Genomic DNA, 18,832 nt, shown 5'->3' with positions numbered 1-18,832 from the left:
AGCCAAGACGTGAGCACTAGCTTACCTGGGGTTAACACAACTGGTAACAAGAGATCAGCTAGGGTGGTTTGGCAGATTTATGAAGGCTAAGTGTAAACTGACAAGAGAGCTTGAAGCCCTTAGAGGCTGCAGACAATGGGTGAGAGAGTCCACATCCTCTCCATGATTTCTCTCCACAGCCTGACCAGGTAACTCTAAGAAAAGAGTAGAGAAAGATGTAAGTGTCTACTGTGGTAAACTTGGGAGGTCCTGCCTTCTGTTCCCATCCCAACCCACTTTATTTCCCATATGGAACAAAAGCCTTCATCTGTGGAGAGAAAGGCAGCCACCACTGTCCTCCCTAGGCACTGGTGGAGACCCACTGCCGCTGAATAAGGGAAGAAAAAAAATTTTAACTTCTGTTAGGAGGGGAGGGGGATAGGCAATGGGTCCAGAATTACAACCTGACGGGGGGCAGTAGCACTCACTGAAGAGGCTACATTTTTGAGACTCGGGACACATGGTTACATAAGACCGAGGCTTACTCAGAACGAGAGAGAACTCTCATGCTCACCACCCACCCCCATAGTTTAGCTAAAAAGCTAAACACAACAATGGAAAGCAGAATAGTACCATGAATGAGGTAAGAGAGGGATAAGGGCTGGAAAGAGACCCTTCCTGAGGCACAGCACAGAAAGGGGTTTTAACGCTTAAGATGGAGTTGACACTGAGGAAAAAAAAAGTCGTCTGACAAACTAGTTTAGCTCCCTAAACACAAGGCATCACTAGAGGAACTTAAAGCCTACTAAGGTCAACCAGAGAAACATCAAACTTCAAAGCCAGCCCAAATCCTAACTGAATTAACTCAAACCCCTTCACTAAAGTCCTAGCAGAAGGAAGCTCCTACTCATTTCCAGGCATAAAACCTGTTACCTCATTTTCTAGTGTAGTACACAAGATGTCACACTTTCAACTGAACATACAAAAAGGCTAGAAAACACAACACACTCCCAAGAGACAAAGGAATCATCAGAACCACACTTAGATATGACACAGATATTGAAGCTGTCTTTCAGGGAATTTAAAATAACCATAACGTTAAAAGATCTCATGGAAAAGGTGAACACTATGAAAGATCAGATGGATATTTTCAGCAGAGAAGTGGAAACCGTAAGAAAAAAATCAAATAAACATCTAGAAATGAAAACAAGTTCCAGAGATGAAGAATGCCTTTAATGGGCTTATCAGTAGATGGAGACAGCTGAAGGAAGAAGATGGGTCAATAGAAACTACCCAAACTGAAATATAAAGAGAAAAAAAATAGTGGAAAAAAAAAGATACAGAACCCAGACATCCAAAAGCTAGGCAATATCAACTTGTCTAATACACATATAGGGATCTTCCTCGACTTACAGTGGGATCACATCCTGACAGACTTTACCATAAGTTGAAAATATTCTAAGTCAATGAATTTAATACACCTAACCTACCAAACATTGTAGCTTAGCCTAGCCTACCTTAGATGTGCTCAGAACATTTCCAATAGTCTCCAGTTGGGCAAAAGCATCTAATACAAAGCCTATTTTATAGTGAAGTGTTGAGTATCTCATGTAATTTATTACATACTGTACTGAAAGTGAAAAACAGAAATGGCTGTATGGGTGCAGAATGGTTGTCAATTATGGGATGTTTACCCTCGTGATTCAGGTGACTGACTGGGAGCTGTGTCTCCCTGCTGCCCAGCATCACGAGAGGGTGTCACATCACTAGACTGGGAGAAGACAAAATTCATAATTCGAAGTACAGTTTCTCCGGAGTTCATATCACTTTTGAACCATCATAAAGTCAAAAAATCAGGTCACCTAAGTGTCTCAGTCAGTGAAGAGTCCGACTTCAGCTCAAGTCACGATCTCACAGCTTGTGAGTTCAAGCCCTCAGTTGGGCTCAGAGTGTCTCAATCAGTTAAGAGTCCGACTTCAGCTCAAGTCATGATCTCACAGCTTGTGAGTTCAAGCCCTCAGTTTGGCTCTGTCCTGACAGCTCAGAGCTGAAGCCTGCTTCAGATTCTGAGTCTCCCACTCTCTCTGCCCTTCCCCAGCTCGCACTCTGTTTCTCTCCTTCAAAAAAAATTTTTTTGTTAATAAAAAATTTTTTTAATTAAGTCAAAAATTCATAACAAAATATCATAAGTCAGGGACCACCCATAATTAGAATTCTAGGAGAAGAGCAAAAGAGCAAGGCAGAAGAAATATTTGGAGAAGTAATATAATTATGGACACCAAACCACAGACCCAAAAAGTTCAGAAAACACCAAGCAAAGTTCACACACACACACACACACACACACACACATCTTAGTCATCTATTCAAAATACAAAAGAAAAAGAGAAAATCTTTAAAGCAGATGGAGGGGGAGGCATTTTATATAGAGGAACAAAGATAAGAATTACAGCAGACTTCTCATCAGAAGCCATGCAAGCGAGAAGACAGAAATGCTGAAAGGGGGACAAAAACAACCAGACTTCTATACCCAGGAAAAATATCTTTCACATAAAGAAATGTTATGGAGGTATAGATGTATAGGCAGGGATAAGAGAACCAAGAAAGAATGGTGAGGCACTCAGGCATTAAAAACAGTGAACAACCTTGACCAACCCTGAGGCTTAAGGGCAAGGCAGGGCAGAAATAGGATGTTGTTACTGAAGCCCAGTGGAAGCCATATAACCGTGAATAAGTAGCTATCTCATAAAAATTATAATTATGGACAGATGAAGCCGCTATTAGAAATATGGCACTGAAGTAGATCAGGAATAAGGAAGGCCCCTCTTAACACCAAGTCTCTTGCCAATGCCTACCATTGACTGAATCCAACCAGAAACAAGCCAGAAAGCAGGGGAGTACGGTGGGGGGAGGAGGGGCAGTGATGTAGTCAGCTCCTCTGGGTACAGAGAAAAGCGCAGAATGGATCTGAGGGGAGAGAGGATAACCAGCACAGACACTGACTGGCTCTGTGACCTCATACACCCAAGTGGCAGAGCCAGGATTCAATCACAGATCTCCCTGAATCCTTTCCACCAGATGCACTGCTTCAGGTACAACATCAGTGAGAGATCAGACCTACCATCGGTAGGGTGTACCAGATGTTAGAAATCCTCAAGGCTAAAATGCATTGGTGGGACTTAATTCTGTAGGAAATTAGCAGCAAGCATAAGTTTTAATTGCAGAATCCAAAAAGTACCCTGGCTCTGGTACAGTTTTGGAGAAGATAATGATGTAGCAGTGCCATCTTTTATAGTAACCTGAGGCCAAGGGAACTATCCATGTGCATGGGCTGTGAATTCTAATTATTCACAGAGGATATGGTATCCAATTCCTCTCGTTGGCAGTGGTGGCATTTGAAACAGTCATAGATGAAATTCATAAAAATCAAATCTCTATTTTCCAACTAAAAAATCCCAGTCAGCAAAAGTTAGTATCAGAGAAGCAGTTTGGCATTTTCCTCACCAGCTGCAACATAGTAAGTGGCTTGAGATGTGAAATATTGAGTGTGAAGAAGAAAGCCTTGCAGTGTGTGTGAAGATAACCTTTAGCGGTCCTCTTCTGAGAGCCAAGTTCACGGCAACTGTATGAATCTTTTATGTGTTTTCTTTCCCCATTCTCCAAAGATGCTTTGGGAAAATGGAGTGAAGAAAAATCAGTGGAAAAAAATAATGAAAAGCCAACCATCTGGCCATCTCCATCATACCCCCTGAATATGTGTGTGTGTGGGGGGGAGTGCATCATGGCAAATTCACTTGCAGTGATATCAAAGCAAACACCTTGAACAGAAAACTATCAGTCTTCTTGACCCACTTGAGATTTCCAAACACAATGTTTTCTATAACATAGTGATGAACACAAAGGTTTTTCCCTGAAACAGCATCACTTATGGGAAGCTTGATGAAAGAACACAGACTTTAAGGTCAGACAGACAGACTTGACTTTGAATCTATAGTCCTCAAGTAGCTGTGTGATCTTAGACAAGTTATTTATTCTTTCTGAGCCTCAGCTTCACCAATTGTGAAATGACAACAATAATGCCTACCTCAAAGATGGTTATGGGCATAGTGCTTGGTACCTAAAAGGTAATCAATCTATGGGTATTTGTGAACTTTCCCTTCCTCATATGGAAGGGGTGAGGTGAAAGGAAGGAAATTCTTAGTTTTTCTTAATCCATATCTTGAAAAGCCAGTAATAATATCTACTCTTTATTATTCATTCATTCATTCATTCATTCATCTAAGAAATAAGTATTGAGTGCCTTTTATATTCTGCATAGTCTCCTAGGCATGAGAATACAGACAAGGTCCCTGTCCTCATAGAGCTTATATTATAGTTGGAAGAGACAGATAAACACATAAATAAGATAATATGTAATGAAAACAATAAAATCAGAAAATGTGGCCAAGATGGGAGGACCTATCTATTTAAAGGAAGGCCTGACTGAAGTGATAACATTTGAACTGAAATGTGAGTAATGAAAGGAACTAGCCATACAAAGATTGGAGGGAAGAACATTCTCTGCAAAAGGAACACTAAGTGTGAGCACTCTGAGCCTGGATTGAACATGGCGTGTATGGAGAATGGAAGCAGATGCAGTGGAACACAGGAAGTATGGAAGAGTAGAGTTCAAAGTGAAATTGGAAAGAGAAGCAGGAAAGAGTAGGTCCTTCAGCCAACATTCTTTTACGTTATTGAACATCGACTACATGCCAGGCACTCTTCTAAATTCTGGGATACGTTTGCGACCAAAGTCCCTTCTCCCATCAGGGAGTCGACATGGTGGGGAAGGCAGTCTCCTGTGGTCCGGCAGGCCCTGATGAAAAATTTGCATTTCATTTTAAGCATGTTACCTTATTTGAACTTCACAGTATCTTCCTGAGACAGGTGTCACTGTCTTCATTTTATAGAGGAGAAAACAGAAGCTCCCAGAGGTTGTGTTATATAACCTGCCTGAAATCATGTCATTTGTAGGGGGTTGATGGTTCACAGGAAAAGAGAACTGAGTGCCCATCCTCTAGGGTTATCATTCATTGCTGGCAAGTGTAGAGCCTGTATTCAAAGCCTAGAACGTCTGACTCCAAGGGCTTTCCCATATTAACACATTCCTTCCTCTTGGTTAGAAAGAAAGAAATTTGCCAGTTCTTTAGAGCCAAAACAGACAGAACTAAGCCACTGTCCCAAAGTCACCCAATCGCAGGGCCAGGGTTTGAAGCAGCCACTTGGAATCCAGAGAGGGGGCAAAACTGTCCCAACTTGTCCAGTGGTGCTATCTTTCTGTCAGCAGCTCTGTAGCAGGAAGAGAAAGGGCTCCACAGAGGGGGCGTGGCACCTAGGTGTTCAGGGTTCCCCAGATGGGCAACTCCAGTTTTTCCCTGCTGAGCCAGAAACAGCAGTGTTCTGATGGGCTAATCACAGTTATTGATCAGGCAGCAGGGAGATCCAGTGGCATTTCCCAGGCTCTGGAAGGCACTGAAATGAATGAATAAGAGACAAGAAAATTCTATAAATTGGCTGTTCTATTTGATGTTCATTTAATTAAGACATTCAGTCCCTCTAATGGAAAATGTAAGGAGTGGAAATTACTGGTTTTCGGCCATCTCGTATAAAATGAAAACCAGATCTTGATGGCATGAGGCTTTTCATTGTATCTTCTTCAAGCTCAATTTAATTATGTATTACAGGCTACCTTCAATAATAATTACAATTGTCTGCCTTCATGCAAAGGCTCTTTCTGTCTTGGAGACCGGAGCTCTGGGGAGATGCCTATGGAGATTGCTGAAGTATCATTTAGTGAGAGTAGCTGTTTCCGTCTTTGTGTGCGTTCATCAGATGCTTGCCAGGTACCCACTGTGCATCAGGCCTCTCTCAAGTCCTACAGGAGATAGTGTGTATGTAAATGAATCATGTCTCCCCTTCCCCACAGAGCAACAAAGGGGCCTCACGTATCCAATTGTGCAGTCATTCATTTGTTCAACTAACGTTCCCAGCCTGTCTGACACCACAGTCCTGTCCTGACTTAAGCACCCCAGGCTGAAGCAGGTGACAGCTTGTACGTGAGCTGTTACAGAGCAGGGGACCCATTCTGCGATGCAGCTCTGCCAGTGTATTACTGGGAGAAGGGACAAGAGAGAAACCAGGGAAAGCTTTACGTGGTGTCATTGGAGCAAGGCCATATTAAAGCAGTATTGAAGTGACATGTGACCCCTAATCCATGATCTCCCTATCAATTGTTATTTTTAAAACTCTAAAACTCCTTTTTTTAAAACATTTATTCATTTTTGAGAGAGTGTGAGCAGGAGAGGGGCAGAGAGAGAGGGAGACACAGAATCTGAAGCAGGCTCCAGGCTCCAAGCTGTCAGCACAGAGCCCAACGCAGGGCTCGAACTCACAAACCCCAAGATCATGACCTGAGCCGAAGCCGGACACTTAACTGACTGAGCCACCCAGGCGCCCCTAAAACTCCTTGCTAAGTATCTTGCGTGATGTAATAAAATCTTTTGTATCCAGTTAGATCAGGAAATTAGATAGTCTGAGTAAGTCGTCTCAATAAAGAGTATGTACATGGATAACAGGTGTTCAGAGAAGCAGACTAGAATAGCATATCCATCCCATAAACCTGTTGAACTGAAATGGGTCTTCTTGCCGATTTAAGGTAACTCAGGATCTGACAAGACTCAGAATACTCATAGCCCACAGACATAAGTACAGTGACCAGGCTGAGCCAGTTTCTGGGGTGGGAGCAGGGTGGGTCTTGATTTTGAGCTCAGAAATTTAGGGTACCCTAGTAATATTTACTGTAAAGGTCTGGAGATAGGTGTTGGCAGATGTCCTATATGTGAGACTTCCATAAATGCCAGTAACTTAAATTTTTTAATGTTTATTTTTGAGAGAGAAAGAGAGAGGGGAGAGAGAGAGAGACAGAGCACAAGTCGGGGAGGGGCAGAGAAAGAGGGAGACAGAATCTGAAGCAGGCTCCAGGCTCCAAGCTGTCAGCACAGAGGCTGACATGGGGCTTGAACTCACAAACCATGAGATCATGACCTGAGCTGAAGTCAGATGCTTAAGTGACTGAGCCACCCAGGTGCCCCAAATGCCAGTAATTTAAAAGGGCCTCTTCCCCCAAGATGGCCACGCTCATGACTTCTCTGTACATGGCAGTATTTGGGTTGTCACAGCACTTTGCTGATTATGAAAATAATCCATGGTCATTATTTTAAGATCTTTGGGATATAAAATACCACCAGTAATTCTACCTCCCAGAGATAACCACTCTAAAAATCGTACATTTTTGTACAATCCCTTCCTATTCAAATTTCCAGCAGCCACAAAGAGTTGAAAAGAAAACCGCCTCTCCTAGAGTTAAAGGGAGCAGAGCTCTGAGAGCATCTCCAGGAGAGAGGCTTTAGGACAAACTTCCAGATCTTCACCCCAAGACTCACCCTCCTTCCTAGCAGCAGTGTCTCAGAATCACCTCCTCACCCAGCTCTGAGGGGCACCTTATACCTGTGACCCTCCAATCCGGGCTTTAAGCCACATGGTCACCCTCCCCTAAGCCAGACTGACATTTTCTTACAAGACTCTGACTCCGTACTAAGGAAGAAAAATGAGAAATCGTGACAAGAAACAGTTTTCCAAAGCGCCAAAGGTACCTATAGGAGAGCCCAAGGACTGATACAGCCCACACCCTTGCCCAGCGGAGACCAAGCCCAAGGTATGTGGTACAGATCTGTGTTGTTGCCATCCTGGAAAGCGCTTGCATCCCCCTTCCTCAGGCCTCAGCAACCGAGAGATTCAATTTCCCCCAGAGTTAGTCTTGGATCAAGGACCTGGGTGATTCATGTAACCAGCACCTTTGTCTGTGGCAGACTGTCCCGGCCAGGGACTGTTGGCATTCAGCGTAAAGAGTCCCACGGTTAGTACCAGGCACAGGGACAGAAAGAGTTGGTAGAAGGCACAATCCATGCAGCACCTATATCTGACCTTGGGCAAAAAATTGCTCAGCAAACACCTATCTGGTCTCACCTCCCAAGTCTCACCTGAAGCGGTCGAAGCAGCAGCACCCGAGGCATCTGGAAACCAGGTGCAGCTGGAGGATCATGGGAAGAGCCAGGACTGAGCTGAACTCTGGAGCCTTTCATTTGGCCAGCCATCAAATCCCTCGGGGCCCAGAGGCCAGCTTCACGGCAATAGTGAGAGCAAAGCAGGGGGAAGAGTCCACCAGGGAGACACAAAACTGAACTTGCATGTGAGCTTCAGTACGACCAGAAGTCAGAAACACTAACATCTGGACGAAGAAGTTTTTTCCCATTCGCACACAGGTGCAAAAAGGCTATTATACCTACCTTTTTGCACTTCAGCCTCCCGCAATTAAAAACTGTAACTGAGTGTTAAAAGCCTACTCCCTACCATCTCCCAGCCACTTTGCCGCAGGTAGGGCACACCAACAGAGGTTTGCAAATGGATGCTACAGAAATGCTCACTCAAGGCAGAGAAGCAAGTGGGACCCTGGAAGCAGATAAATCTGACTTTGAGTTTTGACTCCACCACACTTACTATCTGTGTGACCTTGAGCAGGTGACTCCACTTTTCTGAACCTCCTCCAAAAAGGAGATCATTTATACCGTTTAGACTAGTAGCAAGGATTAAGGGAAAGGATGTATGAAAAGCACTATGCCTGATATGTTGTGGGTGTTCAGTAATGGTAGGCATTTCTTTTATTATTATCAGAGATGGAAAAGGGAATTAAGATTCAATTGTGATGCTTCAAAAAGATGCCAGCAGAGCAAAGCTGTGAGTCCTGACAACTGCAGATATATGCGTAACTGCTTGGTGCCTGACGTGAAATCTAGACGGGAAGAGGATGCAAGAGCTCGTCTGTTTAGCCTCGTTATATGGGAGCAGAGTCCTGGTTTGAATTCAGAGCCCCCTTTCTCCAGGGTCCGTAGCTTTGTAGGAAGCCCCATCTCTTGTGGTGTTCAGGAAAAGCCTGTATAACCATTTCTCTGGGTTTTGAGAGGGTTATTCAAGCATCAAGTTTGACCCTGTCACCTCTGGGAGTGCCCTGGCTTTAAGACTTTGGGTCAGCAGCCTCAGATGGCCGCCATCTTGTCACACCACATGGGTGGGTGTAAGTTTGTAGCCACAGGCCCCTGCCGCAGGTTCCTCGCAGTAATCCTGGGAGGGAGGCAGGGCGGGGGTTGTCATCTCTGCTTTATAGAATTAGCAGAGGAAGACTCAGAGAGGTAAGTCCTCTGCCTGCGGTCAGATGTCAACCAGTGGAGCCCCTTCCTGGAAACTGTGTGCAAGGAGGTGTAGGAGACACGACAGTGTATCTAACCAGAGAGAAAAGCAGAACGTGCAAAACTGTGGCACCAGGTGGAACGCGCCAAGTTCCGGCCATGGCACCATTATATTTCCGTTACTCAGAGCCACCCCTTGGTTTTCAGGTATGACAGCTTTGGCCGCCTGACAAATGTGACCTTCCCCACTGGCCAGGTGAGCAGTTTCCGAAGCGATACAGACAGCTCAGTGCATGTCCAGGTAGAGACCTCCAGCAAGGATGATGTCACCATAACCACCAACCTGTCTGCTTCCGGTGCCTTCTATACACTGCTGCAAGGTGAGCCGGGTGGGAGGCGTGGGGACTTTGAGGCAGGGGGGTGAAGAGACCCCTTTGGAAGACGATGATACCAGAAACAAGCTGCTACTAGAGCCGGGCAGCTTTAGTAGCAGAGCATTACAACTGGTTTCTCTCTGTGTTGCATTCGAATGTGCAAAACACACCAGCCCGAGTCCTGTATATTCTCTCCCAGAAGCCTCAGAGTGACAGTCCCTTGTCTCATCCCATCATCATGAGAACAAAGGGTCGACAGTCCACTAGCTGCTAATCCAGATGCCCTCACTATTCCGCCATTCTAATGGCTCCCAGGTTAAAGGCTTGCTCTCACACTGGTGTGGGTGAGGACAAAGGACAATAATGATTATGCCTAACCATGAAAGGGACCTAGGCATGGAGAAGTCCTCCCTGAAGCTCAGGTGAGAACAGTCCGTGCCTTCTCTAGGCTTCCACAGAGAAAAGGCCCTTCTCGTCTGCGTTCATCAAGTAATCCCTGGTAGGAGTTGATCTTTGAGCTTTAGGGAAATCACAGTGATGAAATCTGGCTGCAGACTGTCTGCCTTGGTTGTCCTCACGGGAGGTGGTGACCCAGGATGGAGCTCACAACTTCATTGGATCTAGTAAGCATGAAAAAAAGAGGAAGCTATCACTAGGGAGAGCCTTGATTTTTTTCGCCACTCTCCTGATGGCTTTTTGTGCTCCCAAAAGCTTTGACACAAGTAGTAAAAAGAGGCTTGGGCTGGGAGTCACAGGCCCAGATTCTAGTCCTGACTCTGCCACCACATCATGGGGGCCCTTGATTTTCTCCTTGAGGAAACGAAAGCAAGTTGAAGCCGTGTTGAATGGTGTGAGGCAGTGCAAGGAGCAGAAAAAAGCTCTGGAGTAGACAGACTGGGGGATCTCTGTGCCTACGGTTTCAGTTCCTACCTGTGTGAATTGGGTGGAGTCACTCTTCTCTGAGCCTCAGTCTCTGGGGCTGGGAAATGGGGCCGAGTTACCGTAGCTGCCTCGTAAGCGTTGCCCAGACAGTCCCTTTACAGTGTACACAGAGTGCCCAACATGGGCCAGGCCCATAATACAACTCAGTAAGTTCTTGCTGGATTCATTAACTAATTATTTAATAACTGGCACTTGGATTTACCATAAGAAAATAACTGTATATTGCCACAACCGCTTCTACTCCCACATGTAATACAGTGCCTTTAAAGAAGCTCAAAGAACAGTAGTGGTTCTCGGTCAGAAGAAAGAGAAGCAGTATCTTGCGGTTCCTTCCCCACCAGCACCTATAGCAGTGGGTTGGGACACACTCACGGTGTTTATGCTCGGACTGAGTTATTGCCAGGAGAAGGTGCCGATTCCGAGCCAGCCAGGGCTCTGCCTGGCCGAGGACAGCAGGGCCACAGATTGTTCAGACATCTTGTCCCTCCCTGTGGTTAAGAACCGTCTTATCCCCTGCACACCTCTAAGCTGGCTTGCTGCATTTTTCTCAAAAGTTAATGCAGTCTTTCTTACCTTTAGGCAACTCTTTTTTTTTTTTTTTCCATTCAAAAGTGCCATATTTCCTCACTTTTAAAATGTACCATCAATTCAATAGCAACTTTTCAGCTTGGGGAGGAGGGGAGACACACGGCTCAAAATTCATGCAAGGACTTAAGACACATTCCGATTTCACAAACACTGAAGTGGGAAAAGGAAAAATTCATCGGGGAATCCAGGAAATGTGGTACCTGTTTTTCCTCTTTGGTGCTTCTGCCAAGCTCCTCTCCTTCCCTCATACCAGGCTTGCATGCTCCGTTTTGCAACCACCTCAGTAGAGGCTTGGTAAAAAGTGTTTTCAGCTGCATCTTATGTCTGAACTATGGGAAGAAATAAGGAGGAACCGCTAATGAGGAGCAGGCTTGGGAAGTCACAGCTCACATTAAATGGGGCTCGTTTGAGATGGGCCTCTACAAACACCATTCCATCCAAAGTCACCACTAATGGACATATGTGCATTCAGCAAGAAGCAGCTTTAAGAGATAAATGACACGGGCCTTTTCACTGTTCAAAAGAAGGAAAATACAGATGGCCAGTGAATAATGCATAGCCAAGTTTAAGGCAGATCTTAGAATTCTGCATGTGTGAGGAAGAAAAGGGGAAGGATGGAAGGGGGAGGGAGGGAGAGAGGGCGGGGCTGATCTGATGCCATTCTAACAGGGAAGACTTAGCCACAGTTTCCTACAAAGCTACATCCGTTTTTTGTTTGTTTTTGTTTTTGCTTTTGTGTGTGTCTGTGGTTGTTTGTGGGGTTTTTTTTGTTGTTGTTGTTTTTGTTGTTGTTGTTTTCTGCTTGACATACGTAGCCTGGAATGGATCTAGTTCAATCCAGCAAATGTTTACTGAGCACGTACTCTAACGACAGTGATAGCTAACATCTTGGAACACCTATCAAGTATAAAGTAGTTGGTTAGTGTTTTACATTCATGTACCTACTCCCTCCTCACAACAACCCTATGAGGTATTATTAACATCTCCATTTTCCAAATGAAGACAGTTTAAGTCACTAAGAGGTTAAGTACCTTGTCCAAAGACACACGCCTGGTAGGGTATTTGGACCCAGGCAAATAGAACCCATTCTCTTAAGCACTGATCTAAAGGCAATGGGGAGCTATTGAAGACCCACGATCAGTACCAGAAAAGTTCTCTATGACAGATGTGTGACACGGGGCGGTAGAGGCTGAGGAGAGATGACAAGAGATCTGCACGGCAGTGACTAGTACAATGCTCGCACAGAAAACTAATAAAACTAATAAAACTAATAAAACTAAGAAAACTAATAGCTCACTTTTACATAACACTCACTATATGCCAAGCACCATTCTCAGCTCTTCATATTCGTTATCCCTCCTAATGCTATGAGGTAAGAGTACAGTTCATCCCCAAGGTGCAGATGAAGAACCAGAGGCATGGGAGATTAAGGAATTTGCCCAGGGTCTTGCAGCAAGAGAATGGTGGAGCTGGGACTCGAACCCTGGTAGCATGGCTCTGAAGGCCATGCGTGCTCTTAGTCTCTGTGCAGCAGAACAGAGTGTAGACCCTGTACCCCTCAGTTGCCAGAGCAGTAGTGAGGCCCATCAAGAGGCTAAGGGAGGGGGATGCATTTGTTGTGACCAAGGAACTGGGGAAGCTTCTGGGGAGAGGTGACAGTTCAGCATAGCCTTGAAGGGAGGACTTGGGCTAGAGTTTATTGAAGAGGGGCAGGTGTAGACAGAAGCAGCAGCTGAGGAAGGGCAAGAGGGGAAGGCTGCAAGCACTAACTCAGGTGTTTCCAGTGTTAGAAAAGCATTGTGTGCATTTCACAGCTGAAATTCGCTCTTCTCCAGAAGTTTCTTTGAGCTAAAGATCCTAATTAAAATATTTAAATCAGGTCTAAGATTTCAAAATCAGACATATTTTTTAAATCATTGGTTCATCTATGCACATATGTATGTATATGAAAATGACTTAAATATATATGTATATATATATGTGTGTACATATATATATACATATATATTTGGAATTTCGTCAGCAACTTAAGTACTGGAGTTATTTTCACCTTGACGTAAAGAATAGTTACTCTGGTGTGTACCAAGAACCTTAAAAATGTTCAACCCTTTGTTCTAGTAATCCTAACAACCCAAAACGAAGACATTGATTTATCCAAAAAATATAGCTTTAATAGAGGTATAATTCACATACTCTAAAATTCACCCTTTTAAAGTGTACAGTTCAGGGGGGTTTAGTATATTTACAAAGTTATGCAATTACTAATGCTGTCTAGTTCTGGAAAATGTTTACCACTCCCCCAAAAGAAAGCTTGTACCCATAAGTGCTCACTCCCCATTCCCCATCAGTGCCTTTCCCTCACTATACTTAATGTCTTATTCTGGACATTTCATATAAATGGAGTTATTGATACATTATGTGGTCTTTTGTGTCTGACCTCTTTCACTTAGCATAATGTTTACAATATGTTTATTTGCAGTGTCACTTTGTAATTATGAAAAGCTAGAAATAATCAGAATATCTACTTGAGGATTGGTTAGATAAATTATGGCATTTCCATATAGTGGAATACTGTACAGTCATTAGGAGAAACACTTAGGAGGGGGGCCAGGGTGACTCAGTCAGTTGAGCGTCCAACTTTGGCTCAGGTCATGATCTCGTGGTTGGTGAGTTCAAGCCCTGTGTTGGCCTCTGTGCTGACAGCTCGGAGCCTGGAGCCTGCTTCAGATTCTGTGTCTCCCTCTCTCTCTGCCTCTCTCTCTCTCTCTCTCTCTCTCTCTCTCTCTCTCTCGAAAATAAACAAGCATTAAAAAAATTTTTAAAGAGAGAAACACTTAGGAAAAATATTCAATGATGTAATACAATGATCAGTGGCACACTATAAGCAATTACTTTATAAATGTATTCAGAAATATTCTTTTTTTAATGTTTATTTCTGAGAGAGAGACAGAGCACGAGCGGGAAAAGGGCAGAGAGAGAGGGAGACCCAGAATCCAAAGCAGGTTCCAAGCTCTGAGCTGTCAGCACAGAGCTAGATGCGGGGCTCGAACTCATGACCTGAGCCTTAAGTCAGATGCTTAACTGAGCCACCCAGGCGCCCCCAGAAATATTCTGAAGTCTAGGAGTATACAAAATATTTACAGTGGCTTTTTTTTTTTTTTGGTATTGTGATCATGGACGATCTCCCTGTATCGTCCTAGTTTTCTTCAATGATAATGTTTCATTTCCGTAGTCAGAAAAATAAACCCATTTAGAAGCCACACCCCTCCCTCTGCTGTGCACACCCCTCCCTTCATCCTCAACCCTTCTGAGCAGAAACGGTCCCTCTCCTCTCCCGTCCCTCAGACCAGGTCCGCAACAGCTACTACATCGGGGCAGACGGCTCCCTGCGGCTGCTGCTGGCCAACGGCATGGAGGTGGCACTGCAGACAGAGCCCCATCTGCTGGCCGGCACGGTCAACCCCACTGTGGGCAAGCGGAACGTCACGCTGCCCATCGACAACGGCCTCAACCTGGTGGAGTGGCGGCAGCGCAAGGAGCAGGCGCGGGGCCAGGTCACCGTGTTCGGGCGCCGGCTGCGGGTGAGCAAGGCCTTCTCCAGGCGGGGCTCCGCCCCTGGGGGTGGCTGGGGCCCTAGCGGGAGAGAATGAGGACCGATCCGGAGAACTGAGTTCTGTTCTTGAAACTGGCCCTGGGGGAGAAAGTGTTCCTGGGCCCCCTGCCAAAGGAGGAAGGTAAAGTAGGCAAACCTCACTTAATAAGAAATCTCGAATCTCTCTTCCGTTGTGGCAAGATCACCGGCTTTGGTGTTAGGCCTGAGTTGGATTTCCAGCTTCTGTGATACCCGGACTGAATTTCAGCCCGTCCGTGATGCCATTTCATTCATCCGGAGCCTCAGTCTCATTTTCCAAAAAAAAATGGGAAGGATGAATCAATTTTACAAGTTGCGACAAGAATTGGAAATAATATACAGAATGCCTCATACCGAGCCTTGCACACAGGAAGTGGTCAATAACCTACTCCTGTTGTTCCTGCTATTCTTACTACTATGTTCTTATTAATATCTAGCAGAATCCAGTTTAGCTATTTGGAACCTAAGCCACATCCTCCACTCCTTCCAGGCAGTTGTCCCCTTACTAAGTGAGCAAAACGACCCCCAACCCCAGCTGTCCCTGCTGCCAGTGGGTTGGCATCTGTGGTCTGGCATTTCAGAGTGCTCTTCAGAATGTGGATGCCCTGAGCCAGCCCTTTCACTGCCTCACCCCCCATGTTTCTGCAGAGTGTTATTACCGCCCCCGCCCCCCAGGCCCGAGTGCCCCACTTCTTTTCCCTCTAGCTTCAGAAAGGAAGGTGACAGGGAGCGTGAAAGTGAAGAAACCAGCCCGGTTCTGAGCACAGCGCCTTGCAGACCCCAGCTGCTCTGTAGGCTCTGGCTGGGCTGAAGGGAACCACAGAACTGAGCGAGATTGTTGCTGACTCCTAAAAACCACAGAAGCATCCTCATGCCACACGGCTGGCGCTGTCTCGACACAGCCAATATCACACAACTAGAATCCACAAAACAAGCCTTCCTGTGTCTCCTCAACAGCCTAGAACTCTAGCAAAAACCGAAGTGGGAAAGAGCCTTCCACTGATTCCCTGAGGAAGGCCGTAAGTGTCTTTGTTGTCTGTGGCCCGCCACCATCTGCAGCCTCCCCGAGCCCCCTGTCTGAATTCTCCAGGAGCCCCCTCATGCACATCTAAGGCAGTGTGCTAAATGGAAAATTTGACCTTGGTTTGATTCCTGCCTGGGCCTGGCATGTAGCCCTGAGCAACTCCTCTGAGTCTCAGACTCCTCTGCGGAAACAAGATAATATATTCCAAGTACCTAGCCCAATGCTGGTAGAACCCAGGTGCTCAATAAATGGCAGTGATTAGTGCTATTAGGATTTCCTCTCTGCGGTGTGAACTGGACCAAAAGTTTCCCAGGCTTTAATTGGTCCCTCTCCCAGCCTGAGATTAATGGTGCTCCAGTCCGGTGGCCGCATCTCCGCGTCCTCCCAAAATAAATGGCCACCCACAGTGACGGCATGTGGAATTAGAATGTTATCCGGGTGCGCCTCCCCATAATGGAGCTCATTTTTTATACAACTGGGAACTTTTTTAATAAAGAAAGATGTAAAATAATCTCATTGCTGCCACTGCCAAGCACAGGAAGCATTAGGCGGTTCCCCCGTGAGCTGCTTAATTCAATTTTATTAATTTTGCCACAGAGGTGTAGCTCGCCTTCCCTAGGGGCCCTCCAGGGGTGGCGGGGGGGCAGCTGGCTGGGTGGCAGCTCCTTGGGAGGAGTCACAGGGGACCCTGCAAAAGATGCCTTAAAATGGCCCCCCTCATTGTTGGTGGTGCAGACCCTGAATCTTCCTTTGCCCTCCCGGCAAAGAACACAGCTCCAGTCTCCGGTGCCTCTGATTTTTCACGGGAATTGTCTGCCACACTGTTTTTGCTCTGCAATTGTATTTGATTACCCCTGGGAAGGCAACCTTATTATAAGCAGGCCATTCACAGCTAAAGTTGTCCCAGCATCATCATTATAAATCCTTATTTTCAAGGTTTGAGAATTTGTTTGGAGGAAAGGGGGAGACATACACGTCTCTACGTTCTCTGAGAATGCGATCCTTTGCTGCCATTTAATGGAAATAATTACATTCATTAATTCAGTACCTTCTATATGCCCAGAACTCTGTTTGGTAATCTACTCAGGCTTCTTCAGTCCTCACAATAGCCCTGTTGTTTCACAGAGGAAGAAATTGAGACTCGGACAGGGAATGGCACTTGCCCAAGGTCACACAGATAAATTGGCCACAGAATCGAGGCTGGAATCCTGACCTTAATTCCTAGACCTGAGCCTTTTTTACCACCCAGGGTCCTAGAGGGCCTTTCATTACCTCAGTCCACATGTGCGGTTTTGTATCATATGACCTACATCATCTACTTTCCTCTTGTGTTTCCCTTACTACGTGTCAAACTTAACCAGTGACCAATGGAAGAGTCGGAAAATGTGCCCAAATGTCCTATAAGGCCATGTGCCAATTAGAGGGGACACAGCATTTTAGCTTTGGAGTACCTGGCAATGTTTCAGGGGCAACCGATGCCTAAAGGGTGGATCCAAATACAGAAGTAGGCCTCAAAGTATATTTCTTTATTAAACTATGAAAAACCCTGACTTACCTCTACCCTTGTGGGAGCCCTGTATTCCTGACTCTGGAAGGAAATTGAATTGTGTGCTGACCTAGCAGCCCAGCTGACCTAGCAAGGGGATCTGGACCCACTTGGCCTCTCCCTTTTTAGGAGAGAGTCAAGAAGGAGCTGCTTTTTGTCCCCATTAGAAGTATGACATGAGGATATCACACAGATCGTCTTCAGGACCAGCTAGTATTTGCTCAATACCTGCACTGCCTTTATTCTCACAACAGCCCTATTTAATTGGCCTTCCCATTTTACAGATGATGAAGCTTCATAGAACTGGCAGGTGATAGAGCCAGGACCCAAACCCCGTCTGTTGGCACCCATGACCTGTGCTGCCTCCTCTACTCAGGACCTTCTCACATCAAAGTCTTCAATGTCCAGATTAACTCTGTCTTTCCTCCTACTCCAGGTTCACAACCGGAACCTCCTGTCCCTGGACTTTGACCGCGTGACCCGCACAGAGAAGATCTATGATGACCACCGCAAGTTCACCCTCCGGATCCTGTACGACCAGGCAGGGCGGCCCAGCCTCTGGTCACCCAGCAGCAGGCTGAATGGTGTCAATGTGACATACTCCCCAGGGGGCCATATCGCTGGCGTCCAGAGAGGCATCATGTCTGAGAGGATGGAATACGACCAGGCGGGTCGCATCACATCCAGGATCTTTGCTGATGGGAAGACGTGGACCTACACATACTTAGAGAAGGCAGGTGTCCATCTCCCCCACCCCCACCACCACTGGCCTTGCCATTTAGAAGACCATTGTGTCATGGCTCAACCCATGGCCAGGCCCAGCTTGCTGCCCTCAGCAGGATAGATTGGACCCATGTGGTCTCCAAAAGAAAACAGAAAAATCTGCAATAGAGGGCTGGGGAGCCCGAGAGGCATCTGGGTGGATCGTGGTGATGGTGTGGCAGGTGGGGGTCCTGGGGCAGGAGAACGTTAAAGGCCCACATGAGAGACTGGAACTGGGGGCAGGCCCAACACTAACTGGTCCTACAGAGCAGGACTGAGGGCAGAGACCCAGGCAGGGGTCTTCTCCCAGGTCTGGGGCACACAGTGTGATCTGGTCACAGAGAATAGGGCAGAGGCCTAGGGATCAGTACTTAGGCAGGAGGTAATTAATCCTGAGCTTCCAGTGGTGGGCATGGCCTTCGTAAATCCGTTCTGCTTCAGGTTAGGATTTATTTCATGCCAGTGGCTAAGAATCAGAAAAGCCCTGAAAGCAAAAGTTGGTCCCAAATCGGAGAAAATGTAGCTTTGATGCCTAGCTTCCTTTAGGTGTGTTATCTGCTGACTTATTCCTGTAAAAGAGCCTGCACTTCATGCCCCGGTTCTGGTACCCACGTCTTTACTTTGTTTCCTGCTCGCGGTCACCTGTCCAGGGTCTGGGCTGTGCTTGCTTTGTGCTCAGTCTTCCCCACCGTGTGCTGGGTGAGC

General features: G+C 46.0%; 1 protein-coding gene and 1 long non-coding RNA gene across 6 annotated transcripts in view; one reads left to right on the top strand and one right to left on the bottom strand.

Moving 5' to 3' along the window:
- The window catches only part of TENM4 (teneurin transmembrane protein 4), a 2,866,770-nt gene that overhangs the window by 2,831,967 nt on the left and 15,971 nt on the right, over positions 1-18,832 (top strand). For all 5 annotated transcript variants that reach the window (XM_053202558.1, XM_053202562.1, XM_053202561.1 and 2 more), the window contains 3 exons: positions 9,468-9,640; positions 14,510-14,745; positions 17,802-18,098. In XM_053202558.1, coding sequence (XP_053058533.1) covers positions 9,468-9,640; positions 14,510-14,745; positions 17,802-18,098 — 706 coding nt within the window. The remainder of the gene's footprint in view (positions 1-9,467; positions 9,641-14,509; positions 14,746-17,801; positions 18,099-18,832) is intronic.
- Positions 35-16,452, bottom strand: LOC128311655 (uncharacterized). Its single transcript, XR_008290169.1, has 3 exons — positions 14,919-16,452; positions 4,872-5,490; positions 35-194 (listed from the first exon to the last, which is right to left on the bottom strand). It is a non-coding gene; the product is annotated as an uncharacterized LOC128311655 (long non-coding RNA).

The sequence above is a fragment of the Acinonyx jubatus genome, chromosome D1 (genome assembly GCF_027475565.1).
Source record: "Acinonyx jubatus isolate Ajub_Pintada_27869175 chromosome D1, VMU_Ajub_asm_v1.0, whole genome shotgun sequence".
In the NCBI taxonomy this organism is placed as follows: Eukaryota; Metazoa; Chordata; class Mammalia; order Carnivora; family Felidae; genus Acinonyx; species Acinonyx jubatus.
The sequence above is the reverse complement of the archived record's forward strand: the minus strand, read 5'-3'. Positions and strand labels throughout refer to the sequence as shown.